We start from the raw sequence: 18,861 nt of genomic DNA on the forward strand, positions 1-18,861 counted from the left end.
CCGGTACAAGCTGATGTGCTGCAGATACTCTGGGACACAGAAGCCAAGTATCAGCCAGGCATCACTGTGCTATCATACCCCGCACACTTCTCTTTCCAAGGCTAACATAATTCTCTACAGTACACCTGGCACCTTTAAGCCAATGTGTGTGTGTTTTGTTGTTGTTCTTTGGTTTGTTTTCTACAATCTAAGTCCAGTAAAAAATATATTTTATTTTAAAATACACAAAAACTTTTACACAAGCAGTATGTGATCAGAGTTTCGGGCTTTTATAAGCAAGGTACCTATGCAATGTATGGCTCTTCATTATTTATGAAGTATTAAGGATCTTGGATCCAAGGGTAGCCACATCTTTGTGACAGAAGGCATAAGCAAGAAGCAAATGGGCCCATGGTCATGGAATTTATTCTACTGGAAGAAATATTTTAAAATAATTATCTATTTACAATCTATAATACAGTCATATCAACAGCAGAAGTAGTAAACTGTGAAAGTGCATGAGGTCTCTGTAGAGCAAATACTAATGTTAACAAATGAACTTAACTATTTCAGAAGAAATTACAAGCAAAATTTGTTCACGATAAAAGATGATATTCTAGGTGGGATATAATTTTCTCCATTTCCGTTTCATTCCCAAATAAATCCTGTGTGTTTCACCCACCCCCGGAACTGGCAGTTTTCTCTAGAATGGGATTACTTTATAAATTAAATGGTTCTAAAACAGTTATTTTCCAAATAGCAACAATGAAATTAGCAAAAACCTGGTACAGAAGGTTTTTCTGATGACTTCAGTGAAATTAAATCATTGTTTCTGAAGAAAACATCCGTCCAACTCCTTACAGGATTCAACAGATAAAAGCATGCACATACACACATACTTCTTAATATTCAAAAATAGGTTAAAAATGAAAATACCAAGCCATTATCTAACAAAATGGTTGTGACAGATGTACTCTCCACCCCGCCTGGAACACCACCATAAATGACCAGCTCAGATTCAACTAGGGTATAAATGGAGCCCACTGCAGAACCCCATTGAGTTGGATCTTCCTCAGAATGGCACGTCTGCAGTCAAAGATTCTCCTCCTTAGGCTGGCCATCTAAGGAAAATTCCCGGAGCACTGAGACACTTTGCCTTATTGGTAAGTGATCTTCTGGGTACCTTTGGGAGTCCTCACTTTGTATGAGTGAGAAGATGGGGATTTTGAATCATCACTCTGATCCCTTGAGTTCGAACCTGCTGTGTAATAATTGAACTCCTAACCAGTATCCAAACCTGTGTTGTATTAATATAATGTTGCTGGAGTGCTGAATAATTTTGGATAAACCCCATCTCTAGTTAGTTTTTCACTTAACAGTTCTGGTTAGAATAAAGTCTGTTTGGAGCTTATTGACTACAGAAATTGACTTTTAAGGTGCCTCCATGACAATACTCTAAGGCAAAATAAGACAATGCAATGGAGTATAAATATAAATGATATTCTGTGGATGGAGTAGAAGGCATAAGCTGCTCTAGAGAAATGACAGAGGGATGCCTGCTCATCTTGAGCACAGCAGTTAAGAAAGATGACTATGTAAATGTAATATCTTAATGGCATTATTGAGGTAATTTTTTAAAAGCTACAGTGCAACTCAGGAATCTCTCTGTTACTCCCCAAACTCCATCAAAAAATGTTTAACTACATAGAAGAAGTAAATTTATTTTTAAAAGTTATATATACATAATAACTATTTTACAGAAACTTAGAGAAATCAGGTGAAAAAAATACATTTTAGGGACAAAAATATTTTCTCTCACAACCAATTTTAAGAAGCAAGACAGTGAAAATTATAATCATAGAACTAATCTGAACAAACCCGAACAGTTAACAGTTCAGATGCAGCTGACTTGGAGAAAGACATGCAACTCAAAACTAGCTCTTGGTCAGCTTGGGTTGTAGTGCCACCTGCTGAAATAACAGTATTTTTCCCCTTGCAACCATAGCTAATAGGCAATTTAAATTAATCTAATGCATTAGAGGGCAATACATGAAGACAGGTCACAAAGACGATGAGGTGCTTGAGTAATCTAAGTGCACATCTAGTGTGCCATACACTGAACCTAGCACACTGAGAACCTTCTCTTGAATGATGTCAACCTGCTCTGGAGGGCAATAGTCATCCAAACTTGATCTGTAACAAGGAATTGAAAAAAGCATGAGTACAGATACCACCACTGTCACCACATTTTTTATTCTTGTAATGCTCTGTGTCTAGGCTGAAGCTACTTTCAAACTGTGCTGAGTTGTGCCTACCAGTATTAGTTCAAAGTGCATGACAGTGCTTTTCCTCACAACTTTCAATAGCAACAGTTTGCCTGAAGTTGAACAGACAGACTGGAGCAGATTAGGAACCTGACCTATGCATCCTTCTAATTAGACTCTCAACTTGACTCTGACACAGAACATGCTGCAGTCAAAGTTCAAGCACAAGAACTAATTAAAGGACTGATGGAAAGATAAGATTGAAAAATTCAAATGCTACTAGTAAAACAGGTGAGAAAATTTGAAAAACAAATCTTCATAGTCCCTGGGATATAAACATTACTTACAGGAACATTATCACTAGTATCTCTTTGCAGTTCACTGAAAAAGCAGAGTTGACACTTCTTGGATTTTATATCTGTCAAGATGTACTTAAATGATTCTGTGTTTTCTCTGCAGCAGTGGATAGTAACCCTGTAGTTACCAGGAAGTACAGCTTTCTTTTCTTGTAGGTATTTAGCCCTGCTACTTCTTGTTGACAAAACTATTTCATGTCGGTTTCTACTAATGTTGCCTGCCCTTTAAGGGCACACTTAGTATTTCTGAAGTGATTACATTACAATAATTTGTCAACAGATACACTGTAGCCATCAAATTAGGTTCTCCCAGGATAGATCCCTAGTTTTCTCAGGTCCCTGGCCTCAAAATCCATCCCGTTCTCCCAAATAATTTCTGTACAGTCCTGGAAACGTAACTTTTATCCCATACACAGCTTTACTAGAGCTTTCTAGGATATAAATAATTTTCAGCCTATTAGATGAAAACCACTTCTGTCAGAAGTTGCTCTGAAAACAGAAACCTGATCTGTAGTACAATGAACCCTAGAACAAGAGAGTAATGAAGTTGTGATTTCAGCCCATGAAAGCCTGTACAAGCTGGCTTTGCTTTAACTGGCACAGGCAACAGAAGCAGTGGAGATGTATGAACTTCAGTGACAGCTGTCAACTGCAACACACACAAGGCCTCATCACAGGCTTTGTATAAAGTGTGCTGAAGCTCATTAAGTCACGTTTCCACTGCTTTTGAAATCTGTGCTAGCTGCTCTAAAGCCCAGCAAAACCAGCCATCAGCACAGAACTTTTCCTTACCTGTGTAGATACTGTCACTGCCTTATGATCAACATTTCCAGATGTCAATTTTCACTGTACTGTAAAGTGTCAACTATAAGACAGAATTTAGGATGTGCCAACCAGTGCTATATTGATTGAATCATTTAGCTTCAGTCTGAGCATTTTAAAGTATCTACATAGTCTTACCGAGCAACTGTCACTAGTGTGGGCTTAGGCATATCTTTTAGTAGATTTTTAATGGATTGTATGAGGCCTTCGATCTCCTCTTCAGTGCTAATATGGTGGGGAAGCTCCATATAATCGCAGGTCAGACCAGCTTGATGGACCTGATGTAAATTAAACAGAGATTTAATTTCTGTTGATGAATTATTGATATAGTTTACCTGTGTAAAAAGTCTCTATGATACCTTCTCTAGCCCAGTAGGTAACTTACACCACTTCAGGCAGTAAGAGGGTTTTTTGTTTGTTTGTTTTTTTCCTCTCAACGTGTTCTTTAAACAAAAATAATAAAATTCTGGAGGTTGTATGGATTGTTTTATTATCTCCAATACACTGTTCCTCTCCTATGAATTCAGAGCATGCTGCAGCCCTTGAAGATGATAGGTCTGATCGTTTACAGAGAGGTACCTTAGGTTCTATAAGGTATATCGACAGATTTTGGTGAAGTGAAACCTTCCTTCACAGGAAGCACCCTGAGACATCACCATCCTGGAACATCACATTAATGCTGCCTAAATATAAACAAGCAGAGTAGAATTTTAGAATCTTTAAAAAGAAAAGCTAGACTAGATAATAAAAGACATAAAAAAAGGGAAAGTACTGAAATCTCACAAAGTGCTGAATCAAGAAGCAAGCCCGAAATGAAGAATGATCTTTTCCCTCCCTGTTGAAACAATGTTTTTGAAATATGCCTACTTTCTGTACTTTTCCCTAGCCACCTACCATTTCATAGTCTGGGCTTTCCATCCTGGCTTTCAAACCGTGAACTAGCTGGACAAGTGCCTTCATTCTGAAGTAGAAACAAAACCAGCTTGTTACATAAATGCTTGGAAACATATTTACCATAAGTGGTTAAAAAAAATTAACAAAAAGAGAGAGATAAAAGAAGTAGAGGTTATCATGGCCTAGGGCTTGAAAATGAAATGTGCTCCTCTGTGTCATCTTGTACCTGAGAAAAACTGAAATTATCAGTATTATTGTACTGTTTCACTAGGTCTTTCTTAGTAAGCCCCTATACTCATACCTGTCTCTGGTAAGGGCTCTTTGCACTTATTTTAGGGCAGACCTAGAGAGAAATTGTTGCAGCTTAAAGTTGCCTGAACTTGATTGGAAATGCTTGTGATCACTGATATACCAGTCTGGCAGTAGCTGCTGCATTTGATGGCAAAAATGAGTGATTCTCCTACCAAGGGAAAGCTCAGACTTTTGCCGCTTCTTTTCAGCTAAAACCAGTTAGTTTAAAAGCACAGAGGATGCTGCCAGGATGTTTTGTGGACACTGTCACTCAGCTACAGCCTTTCATTCATTTCCATTTTTCCACAGAAAGCAGAGCCTTTAGGAGCACCAGCATCCTTCTCCATGTCCTCTGTAGTTTGTTGCTTTTTTGATAGCTCTGCTTCACAGAGATCACTACATTTTTAGTCACCAAATCTGCCTCCCTCTATAGGCAACAGAATTTGCATGAATCTGTACAAGGATGATCTTGGAAGGCTTACCGCAGCACTGAAGACAGCAGACTGCCTTTTGTTTTGTCTGATTCCTTCTCCGCTAGAACTAAAGGAAAAGCAGTAGCCTTGTGTAGATCCTATTCAGCTTCTCTCTTTTTCTGTTAACAAAGTGCTAGACTAATCAGTTCCTAAACTACTGATTGCATTTTACGCCATTTAGAAATCTCCTACCCAGGATATGAAGCCCATTTCTGTATGGTCTCTTCATCATCATTGTCACATAAATCTGCAAATGCTGCTTCCAGGTCTTCTAGCTGATGAACACGGTTTTCAACACAATCCAGCAAACCCTCCTTTAAACAAGCACATAAAAAACTATATTAGGAAAAAAAAAGAGAGGTAAGAATGTCATGGCTTATTCTATGATTTAAATTCTGAAATGACTGAGGTACTGCAAGTGAGGATTCAGAAACAACTGATTCATTACTGCAGAATATATTTTCAAGAGGATCACAATGAATACCTGCAGAAGCTGTTATACCTTCAGAAAAAATCACCTCTCTTTGTTCTGTCTTTCCCGCAACAAATGAAAAAAAGTCACATCTACATTCTGGCAGAATATGCCAGGGAAAGTTAAGATACTGTATAGGACTAGTTGTTGGATTTGTTTCCATAGCACAGAAATACTCAGATGAGTACGAGCTTTACATTTTTATAATGAAAAGAGAATTTATTTTTTAAGTTAAAAAAAAAAAAAAAAGTAAAACAAATGTATTTTCAGAAAAACAAAATGGGCTATTTGATGCTTTGAGGTTGTTTCAGCTCTGTGTGCCTGAAAAAAACATGGAATTAATTTAAAGCGCCATTTACTGCTCTGATCCTGCAAAGGTTTATGGCCTTTCTTAAAAAGTTCAGAACACATAAAGAGGCAATCTTCTTGGAGTGAGGCTATATACATGAATATAGCTGTACATGCAAACATTTGCAGAAAGTTATCCTAAATAAAATATCAAATGAAAAGCAATGCTTGGCATACTTGGTATTAAAAATGCAGTGATGTGTGATGGAAAATTGTTAAAAAGCATATTGGAATAGATGGGTAACAATTAAAAATGTAACTATTCCCTCTTAAGATGCTGCTGGCCATATCACTTAACAGACGCTGCTTCTTTTGGCCAGTGATGTCAACTTTGGGATAACTTTAAGAGGAGCTGAGGGTACCAACCATTCATGAAGTACAGCTTAATAATCCTGGGGTATGTATAAGATACTTTTCTAAGCAGCACCAGTAACTAACCTTAAAGACACATCCATTCCCCCTCTATACTACTTAAAAAATATAACCAAACAACAAAAAAATCCAAACTCCAAACTATTATCTGGTAGTATTGTAGAAACATGCATCTAACTGTACTGTGGAAGTATGAAAACAGATTTTAAGAGAGTAGACATTTAGAATATTTTCTGAAACTTTGAAAAACACCAAGTTCATTATCTTTCTACCTTTGAACCCTTTACATTTACTGTCTCACTATAAAACTATCCATTGATCTGGTTTTGCAATGCTCAGTTCTACACCTATCTGTTACTCACTGCCTGCTAAGCATTCCAGTTGTCTCCTAGAAATTTGTTTGCTTTTGTAAATAACTTAGGTCCTGAAATCATATTGGGTGCTTACATCACATTTACCTCTTTTACATTTAACTACTTTTTAAATATGTACTTGTTTTGATTGTTGATTAAGAAATACGAACATCATTTTGACAATCTTTCACATAAACCAGTTTCTTTATACACACATATTGATTAGGATTCATTAATTTGTGTTAAATCTCCCTGTACTAGTGTTCAGATGAGATTACAAGAGCAAAGACAAGACCTTGTTTAGAAATCACTTGGTGTAATGACCATCAATATGGCTGTCTCCATGGTTTGGGCTCAGGGCTGAATGACTATTTTGGCAGTTACAGCATGATTCTGAAGCACACAATGCATAGAATGAAAAGTACATTGCAGTGGTATCATACCGACCTTACCACATCTAAATAAATAGGTAAAATACTAGTTAGGCATTCAACACAGTTCTGACTATCAAGGAAGAGCAACTGGAGTAAGGAAGAGGAGCGCTTGGAGGAATAAAAAAAAAAAAAGAGAACCACAAAAACCCAGACCAAAACAAACCACGAAGCAAAACCCTGTTAAGCCATAAAAAGAACAAGATTGTAGATGACTTATTATATTTTAATTTCTTCCTTGTCAATTACCATTTGTTTACAGAAATTAATTTTCAACTTATGCTAAATATTTATGCAATTCACATGTTTAAGCAAAATGTTTAATAGGAAAGAATTCCTAAGATGCTGCTGATTAGCATTCAACACGCTGCACAACTTAATAGGATATCACTTCATTTAGAACATTTCATAGGTTCCTTCCTTGCTGTAACTCATTTTAATTGGATAAATCAAAAGAATCATTCCCTCATACATCCCACAAGGAAATACCATACCTCTGTTGCATTTCTATGAGGCTTCTTGAAATTGTACAACTCTTGCAATAGTTCATATTCTGTCTTTGAAAAAGGAAAAAAAAAAAGAGGCAAAAAATTAGACTCTTCAAATGAGAAACAAAATCTGCAAAGCTTCCCTGCTTCAGAAAAATAATTTGATCCCCGGGATCATTCCTGTGCTCTAGTACTGCAGGCAACTCTATAAATGCAGGTGAGGAAGGGGCTGTGAGGCTTGAGAAAGCAATACTTCATGGCCCCAGCCAAACAATTTGGAATTGCTTAACTTTAAACCTGACTTCTTTACACATCTTTAAAATCTAAGTATTTACAGTCTTTAAAAAGTCTCTGAAATAAAATATAGATGTTACTGAATGAAGGTTCCAATGAGACGTTGAGTAAAACTGAGATGGCAGATTTAGGCAGGCAAAACCAACAGGAGACTCTGATTGTAAAGGAAGACAGGACAGGTAAAGGCTTCAGGCTGACTGGCCAACAATTTCACAAGTGAATTATTACAGGGTCTTGTCAGCTCTACTTGATAATACTCAGGATAATACAAGGATAAACAGATCTCATTACTTATTTAACAGTATTAAACAGGTGAACACTCATGAATTTTTCAGAGCAGAGGGAGAAAGGATGGGAAGACTATTCAATTTTTACAGAAATGCAAAGCATATTTAGGGCGATGTTTTGGATTTTAGACATTTTTTGGTGGGAAATCAATACTCTTCTGGATTGGTGAACTATATTTGCTTTTTAGCATTTCCTTGGATTTTTATATTTCAAGTGTTAACTTGGGAAAAATTTTCTGATGGAATTATCATAATTTACTATAGAGGGAATACAGTTAAGAAATATTAACTGCAAATGAAATCATTATATCAATAAAGGTACACTGGGTGCTCTGGACAAGCCCACTTCAAAAAGTGGCTCCTATAATTAGGAACCTATCATAGCACGAAGCTCAAAAAAGAATAAGAAACAAAACAAAAAACTGCCCCCTCCCTCAAACTGACTCATGTCCCCCCCAAATCCTTTATTACTTTATTCAGAATGTATTTCAGCCTCTCAGAGGGGTATTGAATTTTATTCTTACATGGCAAGACCCTCACAGCGCTTTCCCTGTGCTGTTTGCTTCTTTTTGTGATTCAGAACAGCTGGCACTGCACATTGTCCGAAGATACTGTGATCATAAATACTGAAGGTCAAAAGCTACCAGAGGTCAAGGACCCTGTATTCACTTCTTTAGGGTGAACAAGGAAACCATAGTCTAGCTGAAAATCAAAGATGTCAGATGTTCTCCAGCACAGGGTGAAGTTAAAACAGCGTTAACAAGACAGATTAAAATGCTACAAACATGATATTGCAGAGGAATTTGTAAACCTAAATGCCACATCGAACTTTCAGGGTATATCAGTTAGTTCCTACAATCCTGTACACATCAAGAAAAGGTCCTAACTGCTTTGCACCTTTGAGGATCTATATATTTATGACTCTATACAGGTGAACTACCTTTGCTGTGCAGCCAAGTTACAAATGGAATACAAAGCAGAGTCTCAAACTCAAAGCCATTACATGAGAGACAAGAGCTGCTTGCTCATCCTCACACACAGCACTGCAGACAAAGAAAATGAGAATAACAGCCTCTCATTGGGACAAGTCACTACTTTTCAGATGATCAACACCACCATGCCTTTTCGAAGGGCAGTCTCCTGATACCATTGTGGCTTTCCAGCATCATAAAAAATGATACCATCTGTCATGCCTCCCTGATGAATCTTGCTGTAGGTATTTGCAACATCACCCCCAGAAACCCAAGTGTAGCTTTTATGTCCCAAGCAACAAGCAGAAGTGAGTCACACAACTCTGAGCTTGGATGGGCAGCCAATACCGATTTCATACATAAGGAATTTAGGTTGTTGTATTAGGCTATAACAGCCTTATTAGGTTGTTGTAACTCTTTGGAGTGTACACTCGCTTAGAACGCTTCTCCTTCACATATTGCCATGAATCATTAATAACGATCAGCTGATCTGCTAACTAGCTTAGATGAAAGTTTCTCCATAGATATAAATGCTAGGACTGGAACTCTTTTGTGAATGACAAGAGGCCTCTCCATTGTCATGCTTACCTTTGTGTACATTTCTTTAAATGGATTTTTAACTGAAAAAAAATCTAAGTCAATGTCTAAAACATATGCATCCCCTTTCTGCAGTGCTTGGCAGACATCTTTAACAACTTTCCTCATTGGGCATTCACCATTTCTGAGAGATCTTGAAGCTGAGCACGCTGACAACGATTCTGCCTTGTTTGGGGCACCTGCATTTTGGACTTCCTTCTTCTCCAAACTTGGGGTGCTGTGATTAGGGTCACCAGGAGCCACTGATGAGGAGGCAGAAGTGGTGCTTGCTGTGTCATCTGTATTTAGCTTCAGTCTCTTAGCAGATCCTACTTCACCATTTTCTTCCTGTCTGTTTGATGCTTCAGTAGGATTGATGAGTATGACATATAAATTTAAAGGCTTCTGGTTTTCTAGCTGATCAGCAGGGACATAAAGACCATCACTTAAAAAGTAATGATCTGTGCCCGTAACCCTACAATTGACAATAACTCACAGTTAATATACACCTTCACAAAGAGCTTAGGAAAAAGCATGTACCCTTAAAGAAACCTGAGAAGAATGAACAGATTTATGATGTTATTTAGTTGTGTTTGAGAAGTGCCCTAAAGCGCATGGATACTGATTTAGTAAAAGTAAAATAGTATGAATTAATAGGTAGCATTTAACTTCACCACCAACAGAGATTCCCTGTTCTAAATGGGAGAGGGCAGGTAACTCAAGGACCTCCATATCGATGGTTACAGTGAAAATTTAAATAATATTCTTTTCAAGGCATATTTCAGCACAGGAAGCCTTAAGCATCATAAATTCAGATTAAAAAATAAGCTTAAGAAGTGTGAACTTCTGCTCACACTTAAGGCCTCATCTGATTACAGGGTGTAATCAGATCAATCAACCACAAAGAAAAATGATTTCATGAGCAGCAGAAATTTGAAGCTTAGTTCCCTCGTGTCTTGTGGCTGGATTATCCTAAGCATGCTAAGGTGAGAGCCTGGATCACAACTCCATCTTGTTGGTGGGGCATTCACAGGGTCTCTTCTCAGAAATTCTCCAGGGTTCAACACACGCTCATGCTACAGCCTTTACCTTAGTGGGACACTAAGATATCTATTGCAGATCTAACTTCAATGCTAGGCAGGGCTACCCAGGGCCTCATCCAGTTGAGTTTTGACTTTGTCAAATGAAGAATTTACCATCTGTGTACCTGTCTCAGTACTTAACTAGTATATTAACTTTAAAAAACACCACCACCACTACCACATGTGAGAAAACAGAATCATCAAGGTAAGGGAAGAGATTTCTCCTCTTGTTCAGCATCAGTGAGGTCACATTTTATGTACTCTGCCCAGGGTTGAGTCTCCAGGACAAGAGAGACAACAACAAACTGAAGAAGGGCCGCTAAGGTGATTAAAGGGCCAGAGCATACAATGGGCAAGCTGAGGGAACTGGATTTGTTTTGGCCTGGGAGGACTGAGGAGGATCTAATTGCTGCCCTCTGTTACCTAAATTCTCTGTTAAAGATCACTGCTTTCTGAGATTTTGACTTTATTGAAGAGAACTGATTTAAAACTTAGGTTGCTGAAATGAAATGTGAATAGTTAGAAAATAATTTAAGGCACAATTTTAACTGGATGCACTCACACAAATGGTCAGTCACATTAGGTCCTATGGAACTCACAAATACAAATTAAATTTTCATATTTAGCCAAGAACACACATACACAAAAAAACAAACAAACAAAAAAAACCCCAAAACCCCCCCAAAAAACAAAAAAAAAACCAAAAACCCACCAAACCAAAAAAACAAACAACAAAAGAAAATAAAAGCATGAAAAAATATAGAGATAGCCTTTCATAAGACAGCAGACAATTTACCTGATTGTAGTTGTTGATATGTCTTTCCCAATTAAAAAATGGTGTTTTCCTTCCGAGATCTGCTGCGACCAGGGTGGGTGAAGCCACACTACTTGAGAAATATGGCCAGCATAAACAGCAGGCATAATCCAGTTCTCAATACTTAATTCACTGTAAAGAATGGAGAAAGGCTGGAGATAATATTATTACTTTCCCTGTAAGTAAAACATGGTCAAGAACACAAGATCTTCCACATCTTGAAAGCCCCAATGCAAATTATCTGAAATTAGTACTCTGTGTAAGATTCACATCAAAGAAAGAAAAAGGGGGAAATCTTTAATCATAAGATAGACCAAAAATGTCTACAGTAGAATTTTAAAAAGCCTTACATAGTGCAATCAGCTTCACTCTTAGTATGGCACTTTGATTATAAACTACACAGGCTTGTTGCCCTTTTATTCTTGATACCTCACACAGAGGAAAGTATAAGGAGCATCATCAACACCGTTCTAAATAACTTCAAACTGACCTCAAGAAGTATTCCACTGTAAACTGCTCTAGGTAGCTTTTAAATATAATCTCAGTAATTAAAGTGAGTCAATCAGCACTTACAGAATAGCAACTTTCCTGATTATCAAAGCCCTACTCTTAGATGTATGTTGTAGTCCACAAAAATTCTTCTTCATTCAACAAAGAAAACAAAATATTGACTACAGGTAGCATGACACAATTGCTTATTGTCCTGGTTTTGTTGAAAACAAGACCAATTCTCTTTTAGTGATTTTTCTTTCAGCTCAGTTCTTCTAGGTGGCTGTACTTTTCTGAGTTTTAGCCTGCATATTTTTCCTAGGATGCTGTACTCGGTACTGATAAGAGTCCAACGGAATGCTGAAGAAGCTCATGTTTAGATTTATTACTATGGCAGCTAAGAAAGACTGATAAGTTTTCCCATGTTCTGTTGTAAGAGGGGCGTCTTTGAGGAGGGGTGGATGGAACAGATGACCAGAACTGACCAACTGAGGATCAACAGAAGTATTCCATCCCATAATCTTCATAGCCCCTATATAAGGGAGTGATCACGAGGGCCACGCTCTCTTTGACCACGGCCGGCATCTAGAGAGGACCCTGTCTGTCTGCCTGTGATCTACAGGCCTCAGGCCCTGCATCCCTGCAACCAGGTTCCAGTTTGCTGTGAAGTCCCGTCCATGACTTCCGGGGGCCTGAGCTGCACCTGCTGGAGCCGCCAGCTCTGCACGCCCAGCTCCTGCTGCTGGAGTGATGCCAACTCCACATCAAGTACTTGAGATTGTTTTTATATATTTTGTATATATTCTCTATTTATTAGTAGCATTAGTAAAACCCCTTAAAACTCCGCAACTTGAAGTCTAAGTCTCTCTTCCTTTCCCCTTATCATCTTTCCGATCTAAAGGAAGGGCGGCAGGAGGTAAAGGGGATAACAGAGAGCGTCTGCCATGGTTTATTGCTGCCTTGCCTTAAACCTTGACACTTACATACCAATTACATAATTTTGTCATTGCTGTAAATTACCATAACACTGAAGCAATTTAAACTTATTTTAAAACAGGAAAAGACAATAGCAAAGATAACTCTGTGGCTTGTTACCTTCCTAAGCAGTTGGAGGAAAATATCAGTCTTAATGCTTTTAACAGAAAATCTTGTTTGACTTCACATATTCACCATGTCAACACAGGAGCTGTTATTTCAATCTCAAAGTCAAGTTTTCAGTATGAAGAAAGAAAGGCTGTTTTAAAACCACAGCTCTTCAGACATAAAGCATCCACTTAGGGAGCTGTCCTGTTACTCAGAGGAACTTATTGGCCTAATAACATGATATACTACTGAATAACTAAATGAAGTAAATTTTTAAGTCTTAAATTGCTTGATATGTGATCTTAATATTTGATCACATTCGAAACTTAGAAACATAACTTTTTCTGTCCAAAAAAATAAAGTTTTCAGCAAAAGTGAAAAGACAGATGATACAACTTGAGGCTGACTTACATCTCTTGTTCATATCTTGTATGCAGTCATACCAATATTCACTCTAAATCAAAGACAGCAGGAAACAGACTTAAAAGTATTCTGATGCAGTACCCAGGACTTACCTAAAAAGAGCTTCTTTGTCAAATACAGTGTCTGCAGGCATATTCACAGGAATAAGAAGGTCTGGATGGGAATCAAGATGAACAAAGCTGATGTTACTGGCAGGAAGATGCTTTGAACCAATGGCACGATAGATGAAAGGCAGCACCTAAAACAACACAAATAAAAATATTTCCACCATAACCAATGAGTTGAAAAATGCAATGTCTTCAACAGCAAAAACACTAGTCCCACTCTTATTCTTTTAGAATTTGGTTCAGAGGGAGGAGGAGGCAGCAGAAAACAATACAAAGAGGGAACAACTCCAGCAGCAAGACAGTTGATGAACTGTAATCATGAGCCCAAGAGTTTCACAGAAGAAGCTGCTGAAGAATAATAGCTTTACTCGCTCTTTCCTTCTTCATAGAAAGCCTTGTTTGCAGAAGTAATTCTCACTAATCATTCAACTGAATTGCTACTTTTTTTCATTTACAACTGAGCCTCCTCTTCTGCAGAATATTGCCCCTGCATTGTCTTCTCCATGAGAAGCTTCCTCACCATACATGGGTGCTGTGAAGACAAAACCATCTCATTACTTATGCTTTATAAGTCAACTAATAGAAAGTGAAAACTGACCCCACCATCATTTAAACTTTAGCTGATCTTTTAACCTATCCCCACTGAAGAAAGGCCTTAATTCCCAATCCCTGCATGATTTAGTGTCTTCAATAAAGAGGCTACCTTTATTAACTGCCCGACCTTATCCCCTGCTGAAGGTCTTCACTCAAAAGTGGGAAAAACAGGAGATGAGACAACTCATCAATTTATAGTGTAGCAAATCACTGAAGTACAATAATGTAGGGTGGCAAAATGAGAAAACTAATGGCTGATTCATGATATCTCTTACACTGAACTGCAGTACAGGGAAACCCTCCCACAGTTACAGGACAGTAACTGCCTTAGCTGCCAGAACAAACCCAGCAAGGATTGTGAAGCACATTCCTAATATACAGAGAATGTAAAGGCTGCCAAAAGATTAGGCAATAAAAATTACACATGATCTCTACATTACAACAGAAATTGAGATAATTTTTTGGCACAAAACTGATTAATATGACAAATCCTGTGTACTGCATGGGCATAACCCTAAAACATGACTGACAGCTGAAATTTGGACTGGATTCCATCTGTCTAGTAATTAATTCCTCAGTTTAACCACTATGTATGTACTAACATACACACTACTGTAACAGCAGACAAAACAAAGTTAAAAATAACAGGGATTCCCTGATCCATAACTTTTACTTATTTGGAAAAAGGAACAGATTAGGCCTACCTGAAAAACCTACAATCTTTGCAATTAAAGTTTCCTCTCAGGTAAGCATTACTACAAATTGTGAGACTAGGAGAGGGTGGAAGACATGAGTGACTAGGATCTCTAATCTTGCAAGTTCTCCTACTTTGGATTAAGAATAAAATTTCCTGTATACCAGCTGTTACTATTAATCAAAGTATGATGCATCTAGTGACTCCTTGCCCTAGAGGAACGTCAGTGTCAGCAAAGGACTATATAAAGTTTCTCTGAAGTTCTTACACTTTGGGATGAATGGCCATATATGCTTTATGCAACACAGACCAATGCATATACACAGATGTACTGAACACCCTGCATATATATTTAGTATGAACAGACTTGGTTAACTTAATTGAAACCAGAAGTATAGAGAGTAAAACAAAGACAATTAATAGTCATTATCTTAGTACTCCTATCACAGTGACAATCTTAGTCCTTGGTTACCATGGAAAAACAGCTGTCACAGCAACATATATTTCAGTGAGTCCTGGCAAAAATTATCTGCGTTAAACTGTGTTCTTACAAGCTCAGAACATTATTTTCTTTAATAAATTTTATTACACTAAAAGAGAAAACAGAAACAGCAGTTCAACAGCAGCTCCTTCTTCACCCCCTTGTTTAACAAATTAAGCAAAACTGCAAAGTTCCAAATTCAACATTTCTCATCAAGTGGCAGCCAATCCCCAAGTTAGTATGTGATTATATTTATCAACTTGGTGTCAACATGCCATTTACTGTGTAGGGTTGAGTTCCCAATACTAGCTAATTCTAAGAGCAGCGTAATGTAGGTATGCAGGTAATACTTCTTTTTAACTACAACAACTAAGAGTCAAAGGAAAAAAAAAAAAAAAAAAAAAAGACTCAGCAATAATTAAGAAGATACCCAAATCCAATCATGGCATTAATCACTGAAACGGGAAGAAAATTCAGGTCACCTGGGCACTGAACTTATGTTTCCGTAGCACAAGAGAGAGCAGGTTTAATATCCGTGCACGGCTGCGAAGGTGGGGAACTATTCCCGCGGAAGCGAGAAGACCCTGGTTACACCACGGGAAGCCGCATCCTGCCGGGATCCACCATGCCCCCCTCCTTCGCTCCTACCTACATAGACACCGCAGGGAGAGAAGGAAGAAAAGCAGCTAGTCCCCATTTCCCACCGCCCGGCCCGGCCGCTCAGCACTCACGTCCTGGTGGTCCTCCACCACCCACACCGGCAGCGCCGGGTAGGCCCGCAGGCCTCCCCCACGGGCCCGCTCCCCGCCGCCAGCCACTGCGGCCCCGGCGCTCATGCCTGGGCGGCGCCGGGCCCGGCGAGGCCCCACAGCGCAGCCCGGCCTCTCCGCGCCACGGTCTCCCGGCGGGCGGTGCTTCCGCCGGCAGCGCCCTCCCACCGTTTTCCTCTTCCGGACGCGGGGCGCTGCGGGCTGGGCTGGCCGTGGCGGCGGGCGCCAGGTGGGCTCGGCGGGCGCGGCTGCCTGCCGGGGGGCTGCGGGGCGGGCAGGGCCTTCCCTTAGGCCGCTCCGCTGGCTGTGCCGCAGTTCCCCGCGCGGCGTGTGGGGTTGGCGGGCGGTGGGAGTCGGTCCCCGGGACGCTACAGGGGCGGTCGAGGTGTCGCCGGTGCTGGCGGGTTCCTCGGTGCGGGTGGGGTTCGGGGTAGCGGGGCCCGGACGGCCCCTGCCGGCAGCGCCTCCTGCGGCAGCCGCCAGGCCGGCCTGCTGCAGAGAAGGCCGCTCCGTGTGACGGGAAGGCGGCGAGGCGAGCCTGCCCGGCCCGGGTGTCGGTCTCGTCGCTGGGTTTGTTACCGCTGACCCTTCGGTGGCCGTTGGAAGCCGTTACGGACCGTTGGGAGGCGGTGGTTGGATGCGGCCTGTTGCCCTCAGCTGTGTGCGTGCAGGGAGAGAAGAGTTTGTGTGTGATAGCTTCTATCAGTGCAATAAACTTTCTCTTCTAGGTGACAGGAAAAGGAGAATTTGTCCTTTTCGGTGTACTGGAGCTTACTTAACTGAAAATGGGACATAACCAAAGTTTTCAGCAAAAGAAGCTGTAAAATAATTCGGGTGTTTCAAATAATTTCATGTATGGGGTTTTTTTGTTTGTTTGGTTGTTTTTTTGTTTTGTTTTGGTTTGGTTTTTGGTGTTTTTTTTGGTTTTGTTTTTTTTCTCCCAGCTGTGGTTCTGAGCATTCTGAAGCAGTAAAATTAAAGTGGTAGAACCAGAGTAGTTCTTTGGTGTAGAGGAAGTCTTACAGCTCTATTTAAGAGAGAGCTGATAAACAAGACTTGTCTTTGGAATCCCATAACACAAAAAAGAAATGTGCTTTAAGGAAAGGCACTGTGGTACAGTAGACTTTGCTTTAATTTGTTTAAGTTAATAAGAATTTAGCTCAGCCTGTTTAAATAGAACATGTATGTAAATGTCAGCAAAATATAAAACAATTTTCTGTTACAAGCCTGAGCTGTGTAATACCATGACTGGAGAACTAAAGCTAAATTGAGTCAGTATCTCTGATATGTTAGAATTAATGATGGCAAAAGGTTGCACTACTGCCAGACAAAAACATAGAAATGTTCTTCCTCCCCCCGACCCCGTTGGTTCTTTTGAGAACCGTTATGGGGTTGGATGGTGCGAGCAGGCACAGGCTGACTGGAGGGAACAAGTGGCTTTACCTTCATGGCCACTGCCTCCTATATATGAGGGATCCTCACTTTAGCCTTTGTCCAGTTGCTCTGAAGAGGGGATGAATGCCACCACAAGCAATTCCAGTGGCTTCCATTAAGCCCTGCCTGTGTAAGGAGAGACAAAGGGTCCTTTCGGTTCTTCCTCCTTGATGTCTGTCCTTTCCCCCTTAATCTCTTTTCCTTTTTCCCTCTGATTCACCACAAGTCGTCTGCTGTCTCTCAGCAAGCTACGTCTTTTGCAGCACTGGCACAAGAATGCAGCTGAAATCAGTGCTCTGAGCAGTCCAGGTTGGCCATGTTGCGTAGTATAATAGCAGGTGGGAGAACATTCTGTGTGTGTACTTCAGCATCAGCAAAGCCTCAGTAAAGAGAGGCTTTGTTTTCGTAATCCAGTGATCTTTCTAATGATGTGTGTGTCTCTTTTTTTTTTTTCCTCCCCCTTATGGAAAACAGGATTTGAGTTTGGTGACTGCTTAACTAATGTTTTTTTTTCCTCTCCTTCCATTCCAACCAAGACACCATGAATGAATTTTTAAATTTTAATTTTTTTTCTTTTTTTTCCAGTTTTTGAAGCTTAATGTTGTAATTAAAGAATGAATTTTAACTTTAATGAAGTGCGGTGGTTTTCATTTACAAACATTAATACATGCTTAGTTTTGAGCAAGGTTTACACCTACTTGAAGCAGTGGCCATTGCTGGAAAGGTAACAGGGCCAAGCAGACAGCTAAGGGATGTTTTGGGAAACATTTATTTCAGTGAAATTAGAGTAACAGCACGGTCTACATAACTTTTTTTCTGTAACCTGAAGATCCTCATTCCACAAAAATATACCCACCTAACCTAAAATACTTTGAAATATTTGTTGAATTCGGTCCTTTACTGAATCGGTGTCTCAATTGTCAATGTAAATTTCTATTATCTCATTTAAAATTTACATGATTTGTTGGTCCAGTTGGCTTGCAATTAGGTGTTAGTGAAGTTGTTCTGCCTGAAGTTTAGAATCATGTTCTAGAAAGGAATTCTTGTTATGGGACTTTGAATGACAATTGCAGTTGTTAAAATTAATGATTTCTTTGGTGTGGGGTATCTGAAGGCTTTATATCAAAGTGTCTAGTGAGTACTTGGAGAGGCACTTGTATCCCTGGCCAGTCATCATATCAATCATTTGTTGAAATTAACATTACCCTAAATCAGAGGC

The 18,861-nt window shown here is 39.5% G+C and overlaps 2 protein-coding genes across 3 annotated transcripts in view; one reads left to right on the forward strand and one right to left on the reverse strand.

The window, feature by feature from the left end:
- Positions 1-453: 453 nt before the first annotated feature.
- On the reverse strand, positions 454-18,473 carry LOC308038068 (UPF0489 protein C5orf22 homolog). Of its 2 annotated transcripts, none has more exons than XM_080340320.1 (9): positions 16,170-18,473; positions 13,655-13,800; positions 11,550-11,699; positions 9,684-10,146; positions 7,550-7,612; positions 5,272-5,393; positions 4,316-4,382; positions 3,560-3,699; positions 454-2,172 (listed from the first exon to the last, which is right to left on the reverse strand). In XM_080340320.1, the coding sequence occupies exons 1-9, from the start codon at positions 16,272-16,274 to the stop codon at positions 2,040-2,042; spliced, it is 1,389 nt and encodes a 462-aa protein (XP_080196446.1). In that variant the 5' UTR covers positions 16,275-18,473; the 3' UTR covers positions 454-2,039. The 2 variants fall into 2 exon arrangements, 1 of the variants encoding a protein (XP_080196446.1); XR_013921891.1 differs by lacking the exon at positions 454-2,172 and adding an exon at positions 4,001-4,104.
- The window catches only part of DROSHA (drosha ribonuclease III), a 73,168-nt gene continuing 70,711 nt past the window's right edge, over positions 16,405-18,861 (forward strand). Inside the window, exon 1 of the mRNA XM_080340321.1 lies at positions 16,405-16,437. The gene's annotated coding sequence lies outside the window, so the exon portion shown is untranslated. The remainder of the gene's footprint in view (positions 16,438-18,861) is intronic.

This window comes from Nesoenas mayeri (genome assembly GCF_963082525.1).
Source record: "Nesoenas mayeri genome assembly, chromosome: 2".
Taxonomy (NCBI): Eukaryota; Metazoa; Chordata; class Aves; order Columbiformes; family Columbidae; genus Nesoenas; species Nesoenas mayeri.